Below are 22,980 nucleotides of genomic sequence, written 5' to 3'. Positions count from 1 at the left end.
TTAGAACTTAAATCCTAATCCCGTTTTTTGTGACTTTTCTTGGATGGTTAGGGAAATGTTAGTCAATAGAAGTTTGGTTATTATTGGCAATCAATTGAGCCAAGTAGGACTTCAATTCAGAAATCTACTGAGATTTAAGAAATACATTTAAAGTATTTACAAAAATTATAAGTTGTGGTAAGTGTTCAAAATACCCATCAGGACATCCTGATTTGTCATGGAATTAGTTCTATAATAAATGATATAATAAATATAATAAAGTCTGAGAACTACTCATTCACTATACAAAATTAAGTGAATGAGTTTATAAAATTATACTTTAACACACTGAGGGATATTTTAAGAAATGTCTGACAACTTAAGTGAATATAAAAAAGAATATCTTGCAGGTAAGAGTAATGTAAAATCATGATAGACACTATCCTAAGTATGTCTCATGGTGTTTGTGCACAGAACCTTTGCCCGCATCAAACAATGGTTGTTTTTAAGGTAATTGACTCAACTACTGACAGATAGCTTATTACATGATTTGGTTAGCTGATAATTTAAGGGTAAAACATTATCACGTCACTATCACCTATTCAAAAGACTCAGTTCCTTAAAAACACAATTCTTAAAAGTTCACTGCGGTTACATGAATAAATCCCACCTTGCAAACAAATCCTTTTTTTAGAAGACAAAATGAGAGTTACAGCCTGTTTAAACAGCATAGAATCCCCCTGCCCAAATGACTTTTGATTGCGATTTTGTAAGTTGTGATAGTCTGCAACAGGGTTAGGTCAATGTTTTACGATAATGTGTTTTTGCTGAATGTTGGCAATTTTAATGAGGTGATCATATGACCCGAGTGCACCTTTAAAAAGTGATGTCTTATCTCAGATACATTACCTCCATTTACAATCAAAAGGAGGTCATTTTAAAAGGTGGCACTGCTTTTTTTCTGTTGGATAATGTTGGTTGTGCTTATGTTTTTTCCTCTAAACTGATAATTTATTTGCATGGTGGGACATTTTCCACTATGAAAGATTTGATAGGATGGATCTGAAGACTAATTTGTGAAAAACCACATACGCAATATATAGTGAATAGGATGGAGTAAAGATATTACACTAACCATTACACAGCATGCCTGGACCCACCCTGCTTGAAATATTATTTAGGAATGCCCAACTTATTAGTGTTAGTTAACTGTTTTTGAAGATATAATTTCTTCAGAACCATTGTTTCATATCTTTTTATTAATTTGGTTTAATTCGTTTTTTCTAACAAACATGCAAAACTAGACAAAGATGCAGACATCAAGTGTTTGTTCATTTATTTCAATGGAGGAAATTACATAGCATTTCCAATTATATCTTTTTCCAAAAAATACATTGGATCTAAATGATTTTGGGAAAAGATCCACCATTTAGGTTTTAGATAGTAGGTATTCACTTAATATTTACTATTATGGAAAAGCATGTGATTTGTGACTACATAGAAAATAAAACACAAACTCCATATAGACTGGAAACATTTCATCGGCTCATTTAAATTATAATTTTTTTAATTCACATTCTCCATTGGTAAGGACAACCTTAACATCTATATCTTAACTTTAAACATCTGTACTAAGCTTATTTCTCCATCCATCCTTCCTCGAATTCCTTGCACCATCTGTCCTTACCTCCTTCTCAAACCCATTAAGAGGTACCTTGGATATTTTTAAGCAGGAGGTGAGGAGATAAGTTGCAGGGAATCACATGTTACAAAATGCATTATGGCTACTGTAGTACATGATCCCACATTCTCTCTTTCCTTCCAGTCCAAAGAACTCCAAATCAAGCGTCAATTCCAGGACACATGCAAAATCCAGACCCGCCAGTACAAGGCCCTGCGTAACCACCTGCTGGAGAACACACCCAAGTCGGAACATAAGGCTGTACTCAAGCGCCTTAAGGATGAGCAGACGCGTAAGCTGGCCATCCTGGCCGAGCAGTATGACCACTCCATCAATGACATGCTGTCCACACAGGCTGTGAGTAAGGCAAGGAGACGTTGTTCACACTTTGCACCGCACAAACTACGACCATCCGTAGCACCACTCCTGCCTGGGCATGCAAACCAGCTACCTGCACTCTTGGCAGTCTTCTGACTACACAATCACTCCACTTCCTTTGTTGTAACTTAAAGGACAATTAAATTTTTTTACAACTTGATGTTACATGGTTACTTGCCTTGAAAGAATTTGGGCCAAGAGAAACTGATTGGGTTTTCTTTCAACAGCCATTAATGACTATAGGTAACTTAGCCACCACAGAAATGCCAGTGTGAGAGTCGGTTAAAGAAGAAGAAACCAGGCAAGCCTAGTTCAGCCGGCCCACAATAGAAAATGTCTCTACCTCAGGATTCAAACACAGGTCACCCACATGAAAGGCTGTGTCATTAACCACTATACCACAGAGCTGTACATTTGCAGGGTGTCAGAATAGCCTCTTGTCTCGATCCTGAACAGATCCTCTTTTGCCACTGGCCGTTTTAATAGTTAATTGGACATTCGTGAATGACATTGATACAGTTAAACTGACTAACGTTTCTAAGTTTATCTCTCCCACAAATAGCGGATTTGTATTGCGTTTGCCACTGGTCGTTTTAACAGCGTATTACCATCATAAGCTTTACCGGTATCTACTAATTTACTGGAATAGTCATTAGAATTGAGCAATTGCTAGTGAGTCTGCCAAAGCTATTTCATTTCATGGCATGAGAACGTATTTTTTTTCCTTTGATGGCAAAACAACATACTTTTTTATTTCATTTGTGAATGACATTTATACAATAACTATCAATAAAGGCAACAATAACTAACTTTTTCATCAAGTGAAAAGACTATAGAATCATGGAATCTACCAGAAATAATTAATGAATGTTGTTTCCTCCATAGATTCAAACTTAGGTCTTCCACATGAGAGGCACTAACCACTACGTCACGACATTACACATTTTAGCAGTTGCTAGACTCCATTGAGGATTGTGTTAAACTGACTAATATTTTTTATTAAATTTACCTCGACCAAAAATAGTGTCTATGAACTGTATTGCTTTTGCCACTGGCCGTTTTAACAGCTTATTAGCCAGTAATAGGCTTATTAGTATCTACTAACTTCCCAGGAATAATCATAAGAATTGAGAAATTGCTAGTGAGACTGAACTATTCCATGCCAGAAACAGTCTCAGCTGTATAAACATATAAAGTTTGGGGTTTTAGCCAGCAAAGTTTTCATCTATATGAAATAATTCACAATGCATACTTTGCTTCGCCAGCAAGGAGATACGAACTCATTACCTTCAGTTCACAAGGCCACTTCTCTAACCACTACACTATTTAAGAAGGGTCAGTCAGTTGGCACTAACTTAAGTTACCTGAAGTGTGTAATGGTTCCTGTAAATAATTGCACTATGAATTATAGTCACTCATGGCACAAATATTAATCTTAAAGAACGATCAAACATGAAGTTGAAAGACAGTGAAATTGTACTTTAAGGTTCTTTTTGGTCTTGAGATAAATTAACATGGACAATTTTATTTTTACTTTAGTCCATGTTAATTGAATTATTATCAAGTCTAAATCAGTCCCTTAGTGTGATAATATGATACTCACTCAACACTTGGCTAGCAAGCTACACTTCATCTAACCCCTCATCAGCCCTAACCCCTGTCTTGGATCTGATTAATCATGCATGGCACACCAAGGTTCTGAAACATTTTAGGATGTAACATTACAAAACACCCAGCTAGCAGGGTATCAAGTAGAACAGAAAGGATTTTCTGTTATGTGGAGTAAGGAATTGTGGCAACTCTATTCATTATATTTCTGTCTTACAGACTAAGCTTTGCTCAGGGACAGAATTATATATGTATATTATTTTTTTACCATATTGGCGCATGGATTCCATCTGGCAACCTTTTGGTTACTGATCAGATTATCTTATTTAGCCTACCTGCCACCTCTGTTCTAAAATATTTAAATAGAAATATATGATTTAGAGACTCTCCTCTCTGTCTTGAGGAATAAGGATTCTTGTTGGTTTTAATCATGGCATTTCTATTGGTAACATTCAACAGCATGGTTCTCTATTACTTGCATCTGTTAGGTCCTCAAATATCCCAACCACACATGGTCCCCAAAACACTCTATCCCCACTGGACACAAGATCTACATCTTTTGTCCCTGAATAGTGCTGCCTCGCCTCAAAGATACAGAAGTCACAGTCTGTCCCCGCCACATCCAATCGCACAGATTTACCATCTGTCATGTCCTCACGTAACAAACATACTGTGGGACAAACAGTCCCCTATCCTCACCACACTCCTCAAATTGATAGGCTGCTAGCTTCAGGAAAAAATGGCCTCAGGGCAGTTTCTATTATTATGTACGTAAATCTGTCCTACATATGCTATGTTATATTACATTTAATTAATTAATTCAATAGGGGTTGTGCTGTGAGAAAGTGTTTGTATGTTTCTGAACAAAACGTAATATCTGATAAAATAAGTCCCTTGTGTGAATGAGAACATAGTAATTTAATGCCATCTTTCATCGATATGTTTGGCGATCTACAAGAACACACTGGATATCACGCCCAATCTTTTTTTGTAATAAGCCAACAAATATCAAATTGTGTTTTGGAATGAAATTGCGATTTTTGTATTTTGTATTTCTTGATATTTTAAACCCTATACTTCATGGTAATGTACTGATGGGAAATAGTGCATTTTCAAGGTTTTCTGATGTTAGCTTACAATATTTAGCAAACTTCCTCTGGTCTTTTACAATAACATACAGATGATAACATCCAAATTTGATAACATCCAAATTTGTATGATATCAATAATAAAAGGCAAATTTGATAACATAAGATAACATACACATTTGTATTCAGGAGAGTTTGTAAAAATGAAAATATATATTCAACATTCAAATAACCAGCAGGTAGAAAGAAATAGATGTGACAACCGGTGGGCTGTGGCCGGTATCAGCAGGGATTGTAGCTTAAGGTGGCACAACCAGTTTTTGTACGGGGGCAAATATTTCACACGAGGGTGTTGTGTGGCTTTGATAATTAAATACATTAAGGGGCAATTTTCTGGACACAGTTTAAGCCTAGTCCAGGACTAAAAATACTGTAAAAATATCCAGGGAATTTTTCCAGTGAGGTGGATTTTTTTTGTCTCGGACAATGCTTAATCTTTGACTGGGTATGGGTATATTAGTTTCAAAATGTTGTTACATGTTGAATCAGGGTCCCTTTGTCTGGTATTGGGTTTTGAAAGGAGTAAAAAAAAATGCAAAGTACAGATGTCTGAAAGGGAGTTAATACTAACCTAGAGAGTTCTCATGAAGCACTAGCTACATTTACATGTTGCTTATGAGGGCATTTGTACCTCTGGATTATTACTAGATTTTTCAGGTCCATATTAAAGGTTAGAATAATTTAGGTAACATGTTTTGACAGAGATAGGCAATCCTGGTCCTGGAGTACAGCATGTACTTTACATTTTGGATTGAACCAACCTAAAAAAATATAGATGTATTGACTTTTAGTTGTTTCTTTTATTGTACAAAATAAAAACAGTTGTTTTAGGAAACGATTGGTTAAATATAAAGGATTTGACAGAATGAATACACCCCTGGTGTACTGAAATTAGTCAGTTTTTAGTTAACAGTGGTGTCTAGTTGAGAAAAGGTCCTGAAATGTAGGTTACCAGTGGGATAATCCTGGAACAGAGTTGCTTACCCCAAGGTTAAAATCTGAAATACAACGATTAGGTGAATTTACACGGTAGGTTAAAGGAATTGGGTGAAGTTTAGTATAATTCTGACCACGCCCATCCTCACAAGTATTTGTAGAGTAGTTGTTGGTATTACACACCTTGTTTGTGGATCAACAATACATGAAGTATGTTTTATAGTAGCCTTAACAATGGTACAGCACTCTAAGGCATTGCATCACATTGGGTGAGGTCACAGTGCCATGCAGTGCCTGAGAGTCCCACTAAATGTCTCCCTCCATACAGTTTCAACTAATTTGTACATTTAAGTTATATAGCTCTCATTGAGCGTGAATTGCAGTAGTGAGTGCTTACATTGTCATATTTTTTCTACTAGTAAACCTATAGAAACCATACCCATAACCCTGGCCTTACAGACACCATGGACTTACTGAGTGAGCTAATGGGACAGCTACAGGAGAGTGCTCATAACCTGAACCTAGGCATCAGTGACTAGGGTCTGGTTTTAATTACAGATTTATGTTGGCATAGAAAGGAACTATATATCTGCCTGCGTCATCAGCTTATCTTCTTGAATCATTTTTAAATAGCAAATTTTTTTATTTTAGTATTAGAAAATATCTATAATACCGCTCCAGAAAAAATGAAGAGACCACCACCTTTTTCTTTCCTTTCCAAAAAAGTCGAAAAGGAAGGTTTTGAGTGAGGAACAGAAGACTTAAAATTAAGAGATATATCTGCAGTATTAGGGTACTGGTATTTACTTGCCAGAATTAGTTTTGGTGCATTTTTTTTGTGATAACACGCCTGGCTTTTGTAAGCAGGTCAGTCAAACTTATGGAGGAGATGGTTTGAATGCGTAATTCTGCAAACTTCTTCAAGGTGGGCACAGATCTGAGATATCCCCTTTATAATAGCTACCAAAATTGACCCCACTCTTTATTCCTTATAATATTGAAAATATCTTTGTTTTCTGGTCATTTTTAACTGTTCCGGATGCATTTCTGATTTATTTTGCTTCCAAAAGCCAGCACTTTCTGGAGCGCAGCATGTGGTCGACTGGAAAGCCATCTGTAGTAAGCTTGTCCATGCAACTGTGGACATATAAGCCTTGCAAAACAACAATTCCAAGTTGGCCATATTAGGAATTACTGTCCTGAGTAAAATATTTGTCAGCTTTTGACTTGCTGTTTCAAATATGAGGTGTGCTTCCAAATGAACCAGCATTTTGGACGTTTGATAATACAATGAATAACATGTGTCAGTTTCCAGCCTTTCTTATTAAGCCAGTGCCTATTGCCCCAGGATTTTTTTAAGGCTTACAACCAACACAAACACCATATGTGCTTGGAACAAGTCATTAACTACCCAAAACCTCCTTCACACATCCCACATCCCTTCACTCTCAGCCTATGTTCTCTACCTACTTGTGGATGACCTCTCCCCCTAACTCCCCTTCCCATATTAAACTGACCCCCTCACCTTGTTTCTCTCTAACAGCTTCGACTGGATGAAACGCAAGAGGCGGAGTACCAGGTGCTGCGCATGCAGCTGCAGCAGGAGTTGGAGCTGCTCAACGCCTACCAGAGCAAGATCAAGATCCATACAGACTCACAGCACGAGAGGGAGGCCAAGGACCTGGAGCAGAGAGTGTCCATCCGCCGGGCCCTGCTGGAACAGAGGGTGGGTGGAAATTGGATTAGAGCTGCCCAGGGGGTACCGATGGATGTTAGACAGGGCTGCCATGACACAGTCTTGGACACAGTGAGTGACTGTGATATAGGTAAGATAGGAAGAGAAACCTTTAGTTGAGACGTCTTTCGGAAGAGGAAACATGTTTAAATATTTGACTCTCCCACACCTGCTGCGGAGTTGTTCCAACAAGACAGGGCCATTAAATTAGACAATGCAAAATTAAGAGAAAATTTAATTAAATCACATTTTAGCCACTTTGTAGATCAAAACAACACTTCAAATGAAAAGAGGATTTTATATGTTCTTTATGAATTAACGAAATGCTCCTGTAATCAGTGTTGTCGAACCTGCTGGAGGGCATAGGCCAAGTGTAGGCTCTGTGTTTGTGGGGAGTTATGGATATTTCCTCATGTTAATTCCTTGTCCCTGATCCCCACAGATTGAGGAGGAGATGCTGTCACTGCAAAATGAACGTTCGGAGCGCATCCGCACCCTCCTGGAGCGACAGGCCTGTGAGATTGAGGCCTTCGACTCGGAGAGCCTTCGTCTGGGCTTCAGCAACATGGCCGTGACAGGCATCCCCAGCGAGGCCTACCCCAAGCAGGGCTACCCCAACGCCCCACTAGGGTCACGCTCTGGAGGGGGTCACTGGAGCCACGGCATGCATCCCCAGAATGCCCAGCCCCAGCCACACTCGCGCCGCAGCCACAACAACAGCAGTAGTAGTGGTGGAGGTGGGGTCAGAGGGGACTCCTCCTCTTCTCACGGCATGGCGTTGGGGTCAGGTCTGGGGCGGGACGGCAGAGAGGTGCATCACTCGTCTCGTTCGTCTGCCTCCTCTTCTTCGTCCTCCTCATCGTCCTCCTCCCAGCATCAACAGCAACCACAACACCATCACCGCCATCACCTGCCACAGCATTACCACCACCAGAGCACTCCCCAGCTCTACCGGGAGCGGGAAAAGGAGAGGGACAGGGAGTGGGCAGGGGTCAGGGGCAGTGGCGACCTCGCCCATCCACAGCACCCCCACCCCTTCTCCCACCACCTGCCCTCACGGTCCTCCTCTCAGTCCCTGGCCCTGCTGCCGCCGCCACCCCCTGCACCTCCAACTGTCGCGGCACCCTCCTCCTCCACGCAGGGAGGCGTTTATGGTGGGGGCGGGGGGCTGGCCGTCAGGGGAGGCCCTAGCCTCATGGCCCTGAGGAACAGCCCCCAGCCCCTGAGGAGGACAGCCTCCGGAGGGGGACCCGGTGGGGCGGGTGGAGGCGACGGGGTGCTTAGCCGCAGCACCTCAGTCACCTCCCACATCTCCAACGGCTCTCACCTCTCCTACTCCTAGTGAGTGTTGAGGGGGGAGGCGGTGGAGGGTGGATACCCGAGAGTGAGGGAGGGAGGGAGGGAGTAGAGGGCTGGTTTTCACTTTGACTTGAGAGGGAATTGAAAACAGGGACGAAGGAATGTAGCTACTTGTCCTACCATTGAAGTGAGCAAGGGAAAGGGGTCGCAGAGGGGTGGTGGCCCTTCGATGTTTTTCTGAGGTAAGAGGGGGGGCCGTTTCAGGGGTTGCTCTTAAAGCCGAGAACGTTCTTGTGTTCTTCCTCTTCTATGATATTCTATGCCAGAATGGAGAAAGAGAGAGAATGTGGGAGGGGAGGGTAAAACAAAAAATAGTGACAAAGAAAAATGACACACACGTGTATGTTTGTATGTGGTGCGTGGGGTCCTGATATTCTAGCAAGCAGTTGTGTTGTGAGACTTCAGAGAGGAAAGACATAAAAAGGCTGGTTTCAGTTTGCTTCCAGAAAGGTTGCTGTTGTCCAGAACACATTGAAATGGTTTATATAACTGTTGACATTGTTTTTGTTTTTATTTTGTAGTGTTGAAAAAACAAGTGGCTCGGGACATCATCAATGCCTTTAAGAAGTCTTAAAGGGATGCTACGATAACCATGAGAAAATGTGGCTGATGTAAATTAATCTGAATTCACTGAATGTTTATAAAAGCAACAAACAGACTCATTTTAAATAGCAAAATCTCCTGGAATGGAGGGATACTGTACATTTGTGTGGACGTAAAAAGAAAAGAAAAAAAGAAAAAGGAAATTACAAAAATAGGCTTTGCTGTCATCCATGACATACTTAGTATTTTGAAATGACATAGGTGATCCACTCCAATGCATGAGGTAAATGTACAAAAATATTTGTGAACATACATGACCAAAACCACATTTGAGATACAGTATAAACAATATTCCCTGTCCAAGTTTCACTGGCATTTATGATCACTTGCTGTCCCACATCTTTTGACCTTAATTGTAAATATTTATGGGGGTATAAAAACAAAAATGTCATCAGTTTTATAGAGTAATAATGTAATTTTGATATATTAAAATGAGTATTGAACCCAGGATTTAGAGAAAGAAAGCATTTTCTATAGCTGTCAATATTACCATTACTAATCTATATATAGTTGATGTTGTAATCATGTACACATTTTTTTCAAATCTTGCAAGAAAAAGGCCACTGTTGACTATGGGAAAGGTGTAAAAAAAGAGAATAGATGACCATAATTTCTTTTTTGAATTGTCAGGTATGGTGTGTGTATTAATGATTATTAATAATGTTTTATTAATAATTGTTGATCATTCATGTGTGTACGTGTTTTGGTTGAGCAGTATACAGTGAAGTTGTATTGCCACTTTTGTAGACAAACATTGAATTTTAAAGACACTTGTGACCCATATAAAAGGTCAGACCCCACTGAAAAGGAATGTGACTTATTCAACATTGGTTCACAAGAAAAATGCATCTTGCAATATTGTTTAACTTCATTAGTTGGATTTAAATGAAAACATTGGGGGAATTTTTGAGGAATTACATGATTATGATTATTTCTGCTACTGAGCCCACACATATTCTAGCATGACGAACAAAACAGTTCAAAGCAAAAGAATAGTGCACAATCTTTGATGATGACCTCACATTGCACACCATCATTGCAAGGTGTGAGCCACTTGTGAGTGCACTTGTTCCCAAGTTCTAAGGCCAAGGTGGCCAACACTCACCATGGCTGTATTTATTAGTGCACACAGTATCAAAACATTTTGCAATGGACAAATTGTTGGACAAGTTTAAGACGTTCCCTCCCGGTTTCAGTCAATTTTCTTCCGTTTGGCGCCTGGTGAATATGACCCTCAAAAGGCCAATGAACAGACACCAGCCAGTACATTTCTTTAACGAGACAAAATAAATATTTCATGTATATTCACATATGAGGCTTAAAGAAAAATCCCTTTTATCCCTTTTTTCAACATAATGGTAAATGGTTTCTCACCATGAAAGACGTCTATGGGCTAATGGCTGTAACCTATAATATAATTTTCTTTAAGCAGCCTAGTGGGTATGAGTGTTGTCATACTGTCATCCTGTCATACTGTCCCTAAGCAAAACAGTTAACCCAAATTGCTCCCAGGTCATTGCTGCAAACAAGAACGTGTTCTTCACATACTAACCTGGTGAAATAACAGCATACATATGTAAATACAAGAGGCGTTACAAACTTCAGCTAACTTGCCAATATTAGAGAAAGTAATCAAGGGGTGTGAGTATGTTGAAAAAAATATCCATGTCACCAGAAATCTATTTCATATGGTTTGTTATAATTCTGTAAGTATCTTAAAGATGATTTGGCCATTAAAAAATAAAATGCTCACAAGCCCCAATCACTTCCATTGATTGGTAGCAAGCTTAGGCTAAAGTTAGCTGAAGTATTTAATGTTTTTTAAACAAAACTCAAGCATGGACAGTTTGTCATGAGCCGTAGACTACTTTCAGGGTGAGGAACCATCAAACAGCATTTTGGAGAAAAAAAAAATATTGCGAGGGATGTTCTGTATTTTAAAAAAATGCTAAGAAAACTGAACCATGGATTACAGTTTGCACTGGCCCATATACCACTCAGGGTGAGGAGTCATCAAAAATTTGCTTGTAAAAATATTTCAGTATTTTAAAGTAACAATTTGTTTACATCAAGGAATTCTGAAATGCTGTACCTTTGAACTTAAAAATAACCCTACTGTTTATGAAACCTCAAAAACACCAGCTCTGACATGTCCCTGTAGCCTACTACTAATACTACTTTATGCTTGGTTGAAATCTCAGTGCATGCATACAGTTCCTTATATACAAAGACTGGTGGGTTTTGTTATGTGAATGGATGGTAGGGTTTACAATGGTGACATGCTAATTCATTTAAATTGGGGGGATGCTATGCTCTTCATTTCTGGAGGCCTTGGAAATGAGGGAAATCAAGAAGATTCCCGAAATCCTTTGTCCCAAAAATAGCTCGTTAGACGATGATATAGACTGCTCTGTGTGAACTTGTACTGTATGAGTGGTAAAGGGGACATTTCCAGTAAATATGTAAAACATTGTTGAATATTCCAATCAAGCAATTCCAAGTTTGATTGGAAGATCTTAGAGGGATCTTTAAAATATGTTGAAAAAAGAGGGTAAAAACAATGTAATTTAAAAAATAATAATAAATTGATATCAACATTAGTGTTCCTGTTTTTATTAATACCGTTTTACATTACATTGTGCAGTCACTTGCTTTAACTTCCTGTATAATCATAAATTGGGTTTTTATTCATGATATTGAATTAATACAATCCTTAATGTCTATTCATGCAACCTACACAAACCAAGACCCAGACATAAGCTATCAAAAGACAATATCTGGGAATGTTCGTACCTAGCCGGCTGGTATTGTCCAGTGTCTGTGCGTGTTCTATATCTGACACTGACATCACCGTATACAGTACCTCGAGAGAATACAGAATTGCGTCCGTGCGTCCCGCCCTTTAAGATGCGCTTGTAGCCTATGGAATGTTTTTCCTCAGTTTTCCTAGCAGTCTACGCGCGCGCGCGCTCTGCGGTGGAACAGAGATCTATTTATGATGGTTTGAAAAATACAGTCGTTCAATTAAACGTCGGCCAAAAACCAGAATGGGAGGGGGCAAAGGAAGACGGAAATGAAAGGGGGTGTCCGAAGAGAAATTCTATATCCCTTTAAGAGCAACTGGGACATAGCGGTGCGAGAAAAGGAGAGGAGGGGGAGAAGAAAGAGGAATTAAAAAAGAAAAGGAAGAAAGAGACAGGGAGGGAGGAGGGAGAGCGAGCGAGCGATAAAAAAAGAAAGATGACATCCTCGCAATTGAACCGCCGAGGTGGAGCGATAGGCTGCGGCCCGGCGCGAGCGTTCTTTGCCAGGGTCAGGGCTTGAATCCAACAACGAGGCTTCGACAAACACCCGATTGGCCTATTGGGGGAAATCGAAAAAATAGACTCATAAATTAAAAGCATGAACTGCTACTCTTTCAAATGCGTTTATTATAACACTGATGATAGCTATCTGCGTAAAATGCATTAATTTAATTTTAATATCTAGCTATTAGCCTATGTATGACTACGGCTATAGAAATAACATTGATTTTGTGTGCACAGATATTTGGTTTCAAAGTCATCAATGCCATGAGATAAGCGTTTTTATCCCTATGGTTTGATACATTAAAGTTAGAAACCAAAGTCTAAAAGAAATAGGACATTGGAACTGGCAATTCCACTCAGGCAGTCTGTTTAGTCGAAACGCCTGGGTGAATTTGAATAGATTGAATACTTCTCTTGGATAAATATTTTTAGAAATTATTTTTAGTAGTTGCACGTCTCGTTCGTATGATCAATAACCTAGGCCTACTCATCTTGCTACATTTGAATAATATCAGATCTTCGCATCTCAATCGCATATAGTGCGGTTAAAGAATATGCCAACGGTTCATTGTCGAATCGCAATCAGGATTACTTAGCTGACACACTCTTCATCGCTTTGGTGCAAAATGGATGCTGCTTGGAGCAATTTTCTCTTCCAGGTAAGTCTTAATTGACCATTCTATTCGTGTTTGTGTGTCCGCTTTTCTGACGAAGGGCTTTTGAATAATTTGTTCCCCGCTGCCTGTAGTCCTGCACATTTCAATACAATAAAGTATCATGTTGTCTAGACAATGCAAGACTTTCTCCTGCTGATGGCCTTGTGTTTATTTCTTCAGACTACTCCCACCCAAAACCAAATGGAGGGGACCCTCCAATCAGAACTCTTACCAGTTCATACGGCCTCTCCTCAGACCCCACCCACAGACCACATAGCACAGCCTCCATCCACAGTGGACACTGCTGCCCTCAATGAAGAACCCTTACCTGGTAAGGGAATTACCTCTTGAAACAGAAAATCCCAAAACTTTTTTTTTGATGAGTTAATGACAATCAGGGTTTCAAATCTACTCGAGCTACCTGTAAACCTCTCATAAGCACAGTGTTCTACACACCGACAGTCTTCATACCAGTTTATGTGTCCAGGGCATTTCGTGTGATTTATGAACTTTGACTCTGTTTGACCCTGTTTTCCTCCCCATCCCCTCGGTTTCCCGTCGACCAACCCGCAGTGAAGACGACGTCCAGGCCGGCCCGTGTGCCACACATCTGTGCCATATGCAGCAAGCAGTTCAAGAACAACTACAACCTGCGGCGGCACCAGTCGGTCCACACCGGGGTACGCATGAAGCGGGCAGGAGCGGGGGAGCAGCAGCAGGAGGAGGGGGCGAAGGAAGGCGGCCCGGCGGTGGCGGGAGGGAGGGTGGAGAGGCACACGGTCCCCCTCTCCCTGCTCCACCTCTCCATCCCTCAGCCTCTGCCCCCTCCCAGCGCGCCAGCTCTGGGTAGTCAGGATGGCGAAGGGTTGGCCATGGCGAGCGTAGTGGCTAGCGTTAACCCCCATGCTCCTCCTGCTGCTGTCGTCGCGGCGGCGGGGGCGACAGTACAGGTGGGTCAGGGCGCTTCCGTTGGCTGTTGTTGTCGTCCGTGAAAAAATAAATAAATAGCAGTACAACAAAGGTTCCTCTTGCATGGTCTTTGTGGAGATTGTGGAAAAGGCTTGTTTTTCTGTGGAGGGAATTCAGCATGTTTTACAAATGGCCCAGAGAAATGATCTAGGTGCAGCACAGTTGCATGTGTAATTATCAGGTAATACAACGCTTAACAATGTACCGTTAGCGTGTCTGTTCTTCATCATGCCCTTTGCCCCCCCCTCAGCGGCCATCCAACCCTAACCCCAACCCAGTGAGGAAAAATCACGCCTGCGAAACGTGTGGGAAGGCCTTCCGGGATGTGTACCACTTGAACAGACATCGTCTTTCCCACTCGGATGAGAAGCCATTCTCCTGCCCCATCTGCCAGCAGCGGTTTAAGAGGAAGGACCGCATGAGTCACCACGTGCGCTCTCACCAAGGCGGCGTGGAGAAACCATACGTGTGTCCCCACTGTGCCAAGGCTTTCTCCAGGTGAGAGTGGGATGCTATAGGTCAGACAGCAGGGCCATGTTCATTAAGGCAGGTAACAAAAAACAGTATCAAGATTTTTTCTTTCACTGCATCTCAGGTTTGCTTCTTCTGCTTTGTGCTGTAACTCCAAAATCAGAGTTTGATGTTTTTCCACCTCCATAATAGTGAAATGGATAGTCTGTGCAAATAAATTTAAGGGTCACAAATAGGAGAAGTGACATTGACTTCATTTTTCTTTTCATATGTGTTTGTGGCTGTATCCACACAACACATGGCCTGGGCCTGGGACCTCCAAAACAGACCTAAAGTTGGAAGCACACATTATGTGATCACCCAGAGTCCTATTTATTTAGTTAGATACAGCAGGTCTGTAAAAGAACAAAACAGTTGTATTTTTTGTTTTAATTTCTTCCAGGGAAAACATATTGCAATACTGGTACCATTTACTACTGAAAACTTGGAATATAATGTGCATTATTGTCTCACTCTCCCACCTGTCTCTGTTCTGTCAGGCCTGACCATCTCAACAGTCACGTCAGACAAGTCCACTCCTCGGAGCGGCCCTTCAAGTGTCCGGTACTTGATGTTTGTGCTTCTTTATATCCTTTTACACCTCTAAAATCTCCATATAGTCATTCTTTTTCATCCATTTGCTTCTGTAGACCTTAAGTCCTTCATACCTCAACTATCCTATGTGAAATCCAGGCTTGGTATCCATTTCATTTCAGTCAAATCAGGATGTTAACTCAAAATTATTTGAGATTATGGATGAAATTATTGTATTTATCAATCGCACACAATATTGGAGGGGGGCAATTAGGGTTAACATGCTGTCTCAAGGGTAGAACAGCAGATTCGTTTGACCTAACCTTGTTAGTTAGGTTGTTCAATCTAGCAACCTATCAGTTCCAGCACCGGCACCCCTGTCCACTTGCCTACTTCTTCAATTGACAGTTGAAATGGAGTTTACTGAATTAAATACAATGAGGTTATTCAGCTATTACACTGTATATATTCTGATAACCAGTAGTTCCTCATCACTCTCTTATGATTCTAGACTTGTGAGTCAAGCTTCGCTACGAGGGACCGGCTACGTGCCCATATGATCCGCCACGAAGAGAAGGTCCCATGCCACATTTGTGGCAAGCTTCTATCGGCTGCCTACATCACCGATCACATGAGGGTGCACAACCAATCACAACACCATGCCTGTCATCTCTGTAACCGCAGTAAGTTTCTGTGAGCACCACACATTGGCTTGATGTGTAACTAATAGTTTTAGGTAGTTCATATGGTATTAACAAATATTGAGCATTGATACATTGTTTATTAGAAGTTTATAAACTTATGGCATACATATACACACATTTGGTAAGAAATTAGTAAACATTTAAAGCAGTGGTGTCAAGCATAAGGGTAGCTAATTTGGTAGAGCATAGCAGATTGCAACGCCAGTGCGTCTGCTAAATGACAAAAATGACAAAATATGCCTTAGCCTATTCAATCCTGCCAACACGTTTCTCAATATCTTCTCTTGTGGGGAAAGAAAGGTTTTATTATTCAATCGACAATTAATTGGCTAAAACCAGTTTGTAGAAATCCAAACTGTAGACATTATAAACCTACATATGTAGTCTCTTTACTGTCCATCTGCCTAAAAGGGATAACATTTCACGTTTTAATGGTCACACCTATAGGATACACAAGGCTAATTAGAAAATACAAAAAGGTGTATGGTTTCTTGTACGTTCCAACAACTACGCACTGTATTAAATTTGATGTGCAGCTAAATTGTACATTTATTTAATACTTGTAAAGGCTTGATATTACGCCTGCAGCTAAAGCAAGCAAGATGCTTATTTGTTTTGGTTGCAAATTGGATTTCAACTCTTTCCATCTCATCCAGGCTTCACCACCCTGACATACCTGCGTGTCCATGCCCAAAAGCACCACGGCCAAGAGTGGAAGGAGAGTGCCGGCGGCTTCGGCGGCACAGGCTCTGGCGGGGTCTTGGTGTGCCAGCTTTGTGGGGTGCACTGTAAGACTCCCACCCAACTACAAGGCCACATGGGCACCCATAGCACAGGGGGCTCCCCTGGCCCAGTCTCCTCCAGTGGGGCGTCCAGCTCCTCCATGTCCCTCAGCAACATGGTGTCCGCCCCGAGCGTCTACGTCAGCGGCAACTCGGTGGTGGATCTGCTGGTGTCCGATTGCTCCAGCATCCAGCCCCAGTCCCACAGTTAGCAGAGTGGAGCCTCAGTTTACCTATTCCCCCCCAACTAGCTATGTCTCCATAGTGACCGAGGGCTTGTCTAAGAGGGCACACTTTTGACCCTTTGTCCCTTAGATGGAGGGGGGTGGGTCGGCTTACGGGCAAAAGCAGGGAGAAAGTATTGAAGAGGTGAGAGAGGAGGAGAGGGAGGACGTTGCACGCGTTGTGCGCATAAACGACTAACGGCGATACGAGTGTCCCCCGTCGTGGCTGAATCCTTCGGCACTTCCAGGACTCCTATGATACTGTAATACTGTGTGCTACTACACTATTCCTCCACTTTGTCTCCCCAACTTTGGTATCCCTCAGTTTCACTCCCAGCAAATACTCCCTGCTGATACTAATGCACCATGTACTGTAATTGTATGTCAGTCACACCAACCAGCACTCAGTTGGCCTCCATTTTGTCACTCTTTTCTCTGAGCATTCTTGAAAAACGCTTGTAGTAAGTTTTGGGAAAGAGTAAAAGGAAAATGATGTAATAAAGGAGTATGTAGGAAGGGATATTCTGAAAGGGCCGGATTCAGAGTTCGGATGGGTAGACTTTACATGGACTTACCTTAGTAAGACATACATTTCAACAAACATTCACTTATTCAGGCCTCCTGGGTAATGCAGGATTCTAAGGCGTTTTTTTTTACCCAAGTCAACCACCGAAGTCTAGCTTTAAGCCTTGACTGTCCAATCTAGTTGGTTAGTGGCTAGAAAGCATTGTTGAGGCTATTTGGGTGCTTGCAAAGCAACTGTAATTGAGGTTGTAGTGTAAATATGCCCTTGCAGACACTGATCCTTGTGACTTCCCATTTGGAAAAGCAGTGCGGGAAAAATATATAATGGTGCAGATGCACATAATATAGAAGGCTCGCCGTCATCTTCATCTCTCACAAATCCGTTTGGAGTTGAAAAGACAGGGCCATGGATGCAATCGGATATGATAATTGGGGAAGGGAGAAAAATAAAAATTATTATATTTCATTTAATGTTAATTCTATTTATCCAGACTCTGAATCAAACCAGAAGACAACATGAGGTTTTTGGGGAAATAAGAAATCAGTGGCTGTTACCTTCCAGAAAGTAAAATTGAATCACTATTCAGTTGATAACTAGGTGAATTTAATCTTTAAATGGAGAGAAGTAAACACTACTTTTCAATTGCATAATGCTGTAATCAAAGCATAATGGCTGTAGTCTGTTTTAAATAGTGCCAATGCTGGATCGGGAAGAGAGTCCCTACTTTGTTGGTGATTAGGAACAGCGCTGGGGTGCGCTGTATTGAGTTAAATCTGAAACAGTAGAGAAAAGAAAAACAACAACTGCGTTTAGGAGTGTCAAGCACCTTATAAAAGTTGAGGTTTAAAGGTAGATTCGGCGAAAGGACGTAGGTGTAGGGAGTATACCCCAGTGGGTCAATTTCCTCAACGTTAGTGCAACACAACTTTGTCCTGTGGCTACTGCACGGTACATTAACTATACGCTACTTTTCAGAAGTTTGGGGTCACTTTCCTTGTTTTTGAAAGAAAACGTTTGGGATCACTTTCCTTGTTTTTGTCCATTAAAATAACATCAAATTGATCAGTTATTGATGTCATACGCTGTAGACATTGTTAATGTTGTAAATGACCATTGTAGTTGGAAGCGGCTGATTCTTTATGGAATATCTACAGAGGCGTATAGAGGCCCATTATCAGCAACCATCACTCCTGTGTCCCAATGTCATGTTGTGTTTGCTAATCCAAGTTTATCATTTTAAAATGGTAATTGATCATTGGAAAGTCCTTTAGCAATTATGACTAGTTAGACTACAATCTGGAGCATCATCAAATGTGGGTTTGATTACAGGCTCAAAATAGCCAGAAACAAAGAACTTTCTTCTGGAACTTCTCAGTCTATTCTTGTTCTGAAAAATGAAGAATACCATGCAAGACATTTTCGAGAAACTGAAGATCTTGTACAACACTGTGTACTACTCCCTTTACAGAACAGCTCAAATGAGTTCTAACCAGAATAGAAAGAGGAGTGGGAGGCCCCGGTGCACAACTGAGCAAGAGGACAAATACATTAGTGTGTCTAGTTTGAGAAACAGACGCCTCACAGGTCCTCAACTGGCAGTGTCATTAAATAGTACCTGCAAAACACTTGTTTCAATGTCAACAGTGAAGAGGTAACTGGGATGCTGGCCTTCTAGGCTGGGTTGCAAAGAAAATGTCATATCTGAGACTGGCCAATAAAAAGGAAAGATAAAGACGTGGAAAAGAACACAGACACTGAAAAGAGGAAGATTGGGAAAAAGTGTTATGGACAAATCTACATTTGAGGGTTTTGGATCACAAAGAACATTTGTGAAACGCAAACTAAATGAAAAGATGTTGGAGGAGTGCTTGGTGCCATCTTTCAAGCATGGTGGAGGCAATGTGAGAAGTGCCCAACCAGCCAATCCAACTTGTAGGAGGTGTTTCAGGAAGCATGGAGTTAAATCTCTTCAGATTATCTCAACAAATTGACAACTAGAATGTGAAAGATCTGCAAGGCTGTAATTTCTGCAAATGGAGGATTCTTTGACGAGAACAACGTTTAAAGGACACATTTATTATTTCAATTAAAAATCATTAGTTCTGACTTCAATCAGATATCATCAATTACTATATTTTCTATTCAAACTCATTTCATTTATGTTTTCATGGAAACCAAGGACATTTCTAAGTGACCACAAACTTTTGAACGACTGTGTATCTGTGCACATTAATTAACACCTGCGGTTCAGCCTATAGCGACGTTTTATCGCTGTTAAGTTTCAGGCAGGTTTTGTTGATGTATTTTCCCTGTGTCTTCCTCCGTGGGCACAACAGCATCTCAAAGTAGTGACGCGTACTGCACACCTGGCACATGACACAGTACACTGGCATTCTAGGGAAAGTGAAGTTATGCTTCAGGAAAGTTAGCACCAGTTACTTAAAAGATGGTTGAAAACAGATATTTTGAAAAAAAGTGTTGATTAATTCAGTTAAATAAATTGTACCCTTGCCTGCCATTTTATTTGTTTGTAACTGTCATTGCCATAGTCTTCTTTGGTTTGTTAATTGTAAAAGTCCAGTGTGTTATACATCAAATGAATTGCATTACATAGAAACATACTTTATAGCACACATCATCTGAACACAACTTAGAGCTCCCCATTATTATAAGGTTTTGTTGGTTTACTTTTTTAGTGGTTAACGTGTGATGGAAGGGCTTTGAAGGTCATAGGTCAGGTTGAGTATCTAGTAACTTGGTACTACTAGCAATTGATGGCTGACCCCTGGTATGCTTTCAACAAATCCTAGTTTTGTACTGGAGTGCTTCAGTGTAGTGTTGATATGTTAACTTGAAAAAAATATTGTAGATTGATTTTAATTTGGAGACTTGTTCTTCCTGTTGAGAAAAGTAGTGATAAATAAATTAACACAAGTTATTTTAGTTTTCCGTATTAAGGACATTTTTACCCCAAAACAATATTTTTGTACTTTTTACATTAGTCACACATGATAATATAATCACCCAAAAAGTGTATGTCAGGAGTCAAGTTTCTAAGATAGAGCACTTTAAGAGAGAAAAGTCACATGGTGGTGTGTTTTTCATCCTATATCACACATAGGTTTGGGATTTGTATTATAAGTGGACCAATGAAAAAAATACTAAAAGATAGTTGATGGGTTAAAAATTATTTTAAGCTAAAAAATAAAATACCTCTTCTAGGAAAATGTACAGCTCTTGCGATACATCTTAATGCCTTATTGTACTTAACTGCATTTTAATTATTTTATTCTGAACTATTTTAAATCTTAGTCATGGATTCATTAAGAATATTAATGGGATGTATTTATATTTATATTTTTATATTTCTCAACAGTATGCATGTCTATGAACAGTTGTTAGAGGGAAGAATTGTTGATGCTTAATACGATCATGAATATTACATTATTATTTTGTAGAAGTAGAGATCATGTTATTATTTTGTAATTTTGACTATTAAAAGTAAAAGAAATAAACAGATGAGGTGACCTTATGATTAATTATTTCTGTGTGTACTCAAATTCCTATCAAAGTGAGAATTTAAGTGAAGAAATTTTGTTGTGAGGACGTTTTGGCCAGTCCTCCATAAAAAAATAGGGGTTAAGCATTAGGGGTTAAGAGTCAGTTTAAGATTTAGGTTTTTAGGCTTAGGGTAAAGATTAGGTTAGGGGTTAAGAACAAACATGTATTTTATAGTACAAAATGAAAATGATTAATTAGTTACGTTGAGTAGTGTCACTCCACAACGATAATAATGGAGAAAACTAAATACAGATAAAAAAGAAGGTGACCTACTACAAAATAGTTCTTAGACACTAAAAAGAAGCATTTTGGGGTCCTCTATTTACATACAATAAAATGTTATCAATTACACAATAAAATGATTTTATATGCAGACATATACCTGAACCCCAAAAAACTAAGCAGTAGATAAAAACACAATAAGGCACTGATATTGAAGGAACTGGATTTGGACCCGTTTTAGATTAATTCCAAATAGTCAATTAATTAATGTAACAAATACATTTAATATATAAAGAGAGTATCACAATTACATCAAAGATAAAGGTTCTCCGGAAATAGAAGATTTTTTCAAGAGAAAACTGGTTTATATCCCCTAACCAAAGGTGTGGGGGGTTGGTTTACTGACCTAAGGATAACAAAACTAGTCCTGAAAAATAGACCCTTTATACATTAGGGACACAATCCGATGTGTTCTGGGGCCATCTCATATGACAGAGTGGTGTTATCTCAAGAAGCATGCAAGCTAGCCATAACAAGCAAATCATTTGTCACTGCATTCAAACCTTACCGAAACATCTGTGAAGCGTTAACATTCCAATAATTGCCTACTAAGATAGAAATTAAGTACATAGGTATACATGTCTATAATAAATAGAAGAATCATTGAATATGTAAATAAACAGAGTGAAGAGGTAACTCTGGGATGCTGGCCTTCTAGGCTGGGTTGCAAAGAAAATGTCATATCTGAGACTGGCCAATAAAAAGGAAAGATAAAGACGTGGAAAAGAACACAGACACTGAAAAGAGGAAGATTGGGAAAAAGTGTTATGGACAAATCTACATTTGAGGGTTTTGGATCACAAAGAACATTTGTGAAACGCAAACCAAATGAAAAGATGTTGGAGGAGTGCTTGATGCCATCTTTCAAGCATGGTGGAGGCAATCTGAGAAGTGCCCATCCAGCCAATCCAACTTGTAGGAGGTGTTTCAGGAAGCATGGGGTTAAATCTCTTCAGATTATCTCAACAAATTGACAACTAGAATGTGAAAGATCTGCAAGGCTTTTATCTCAAGAAGCAAGCAAGCTAGCCATAACAAGCAAATCATTTGTCACTGCATTCAAACCTTACCAAAACATCTGTTAACCGTTAACATTCCAATAATTGCCTACTAAGATAGAAATTAAGTACATAGGTATACATTTCTATAATAAATAATGAAGAATGATTGAATGTGTAAATAAACATAGAATTTAAATTTTTCGGTTCCTTCAGGTTGTATAAAAGTCAGTATAACTTAAGAAAAAGGTGAGTGGCAGCAAGCAACTGGTAACGCTATTATAAAATAGTGAAATATGGAACGTGTGAAATGAGTAACCTTGACCCATGGGATTGTGTAACCATGATTGTCTTTGGCTACTATTCTTGTGTTGCTGGTAGCACACTCAGTAATCCCTCTACATAATAATCATGAGGAAATATCCAGTCCATATCATAGCATATCTCTATTGGAAATAGAATAGCATATGAACTTATCCTTATACATATTTAGTGTTTC

The 22,980-nt window shown here is 39.9% G+C and overlaps 2 protein-coding genes across 4 annotated transcripts in view; both read left to right on the top strand.

Moving 5' to 3' along the window:
- taok2b (TAO kinase 2b) overlaps positions 1-12,031 on the top strand; it is a 35,650-nt gene extending 23,619 nt beyond the window's left edge. Inside the window, exons 20-22 of the mRNA XM_034292465.1 lie at positions 1,805-2,017; positions 7,274-7,456; positions 7,908-12,031. Of these exons, the coding sequence (XP_034148356.1) occupies positions 1,805-2,017; positions 7,274-7,456; positions 7,908-8,807 (1,296 nt within the window). The 3' untranslated portion in view covers positions 8,808-12,031. The remainder of the gene's footprint in view (positions 1-1,804; positions 2,018-7,273; positions 7,457-7,907) is intronic.
- Positions 12,032-12,075: 44 nt separating this feature from the next.
- On the top strand, positions 12,076-17,590 carry maz (MYC associated zinc finger protein). Of its 3 annotated transcripts, none has more exons than XM_020046533.2 (7): positions 12,076-13,394; positions 13,572-13,722; positions 13,965-14,341; positions 14,611-14,858; positions 15,371-15,434; positions 15,916-16,087; positions 16,765-17,590. In XM_020046533.2, exons 1-7 carry the CDS (start codon positions 13,362-13,364, stop codon positions 17,100-17,102), a joined length of 1,383 nt encoding a protein of 460 aa, XP_019902092.1. In that variant the 5' UTR covers positions 12,076-13,361; the 3' UTR covers positions 17,103-17,590. The 3 variants fall into 3 exon arrangements, with proteins under 3 accessions (XP_019902092.1, XP_019902091.1, XP_010892585.1); XM_020046532.3 differs by having other exon boundaries at positions 12,077-13,394; positions 15,371-15,443; XM_010894283.5 differs by having other exon boundaries at positions 12,087-13,394; positions 13,965-14,071; positions 15,371-15,443.
- The last annotated feature ends 5,390 nt before the right edge of the window (positions 17,591-22,980 follow it).

The sequence above is a fragment of the Esox lucius genome, chromosome 5 (genome assembly GCF_011004845.1).
Source record: "Esox lucius isolate fEsoLuc1 chromosome 5, fEsoLuc1.pri, whole genome shotgun sequence".
Lineage (NCBI taxonomy): Eukaryota > Metazoa > Chordata > Actinopteri > Esociformes > Esocidae > Esox > Esox lucius.
The sequence above is the reverse complement of the archived record's forward strand: the minus strand, read 5'-3'. Positions and strand labels throughout refer to the sequence as shown.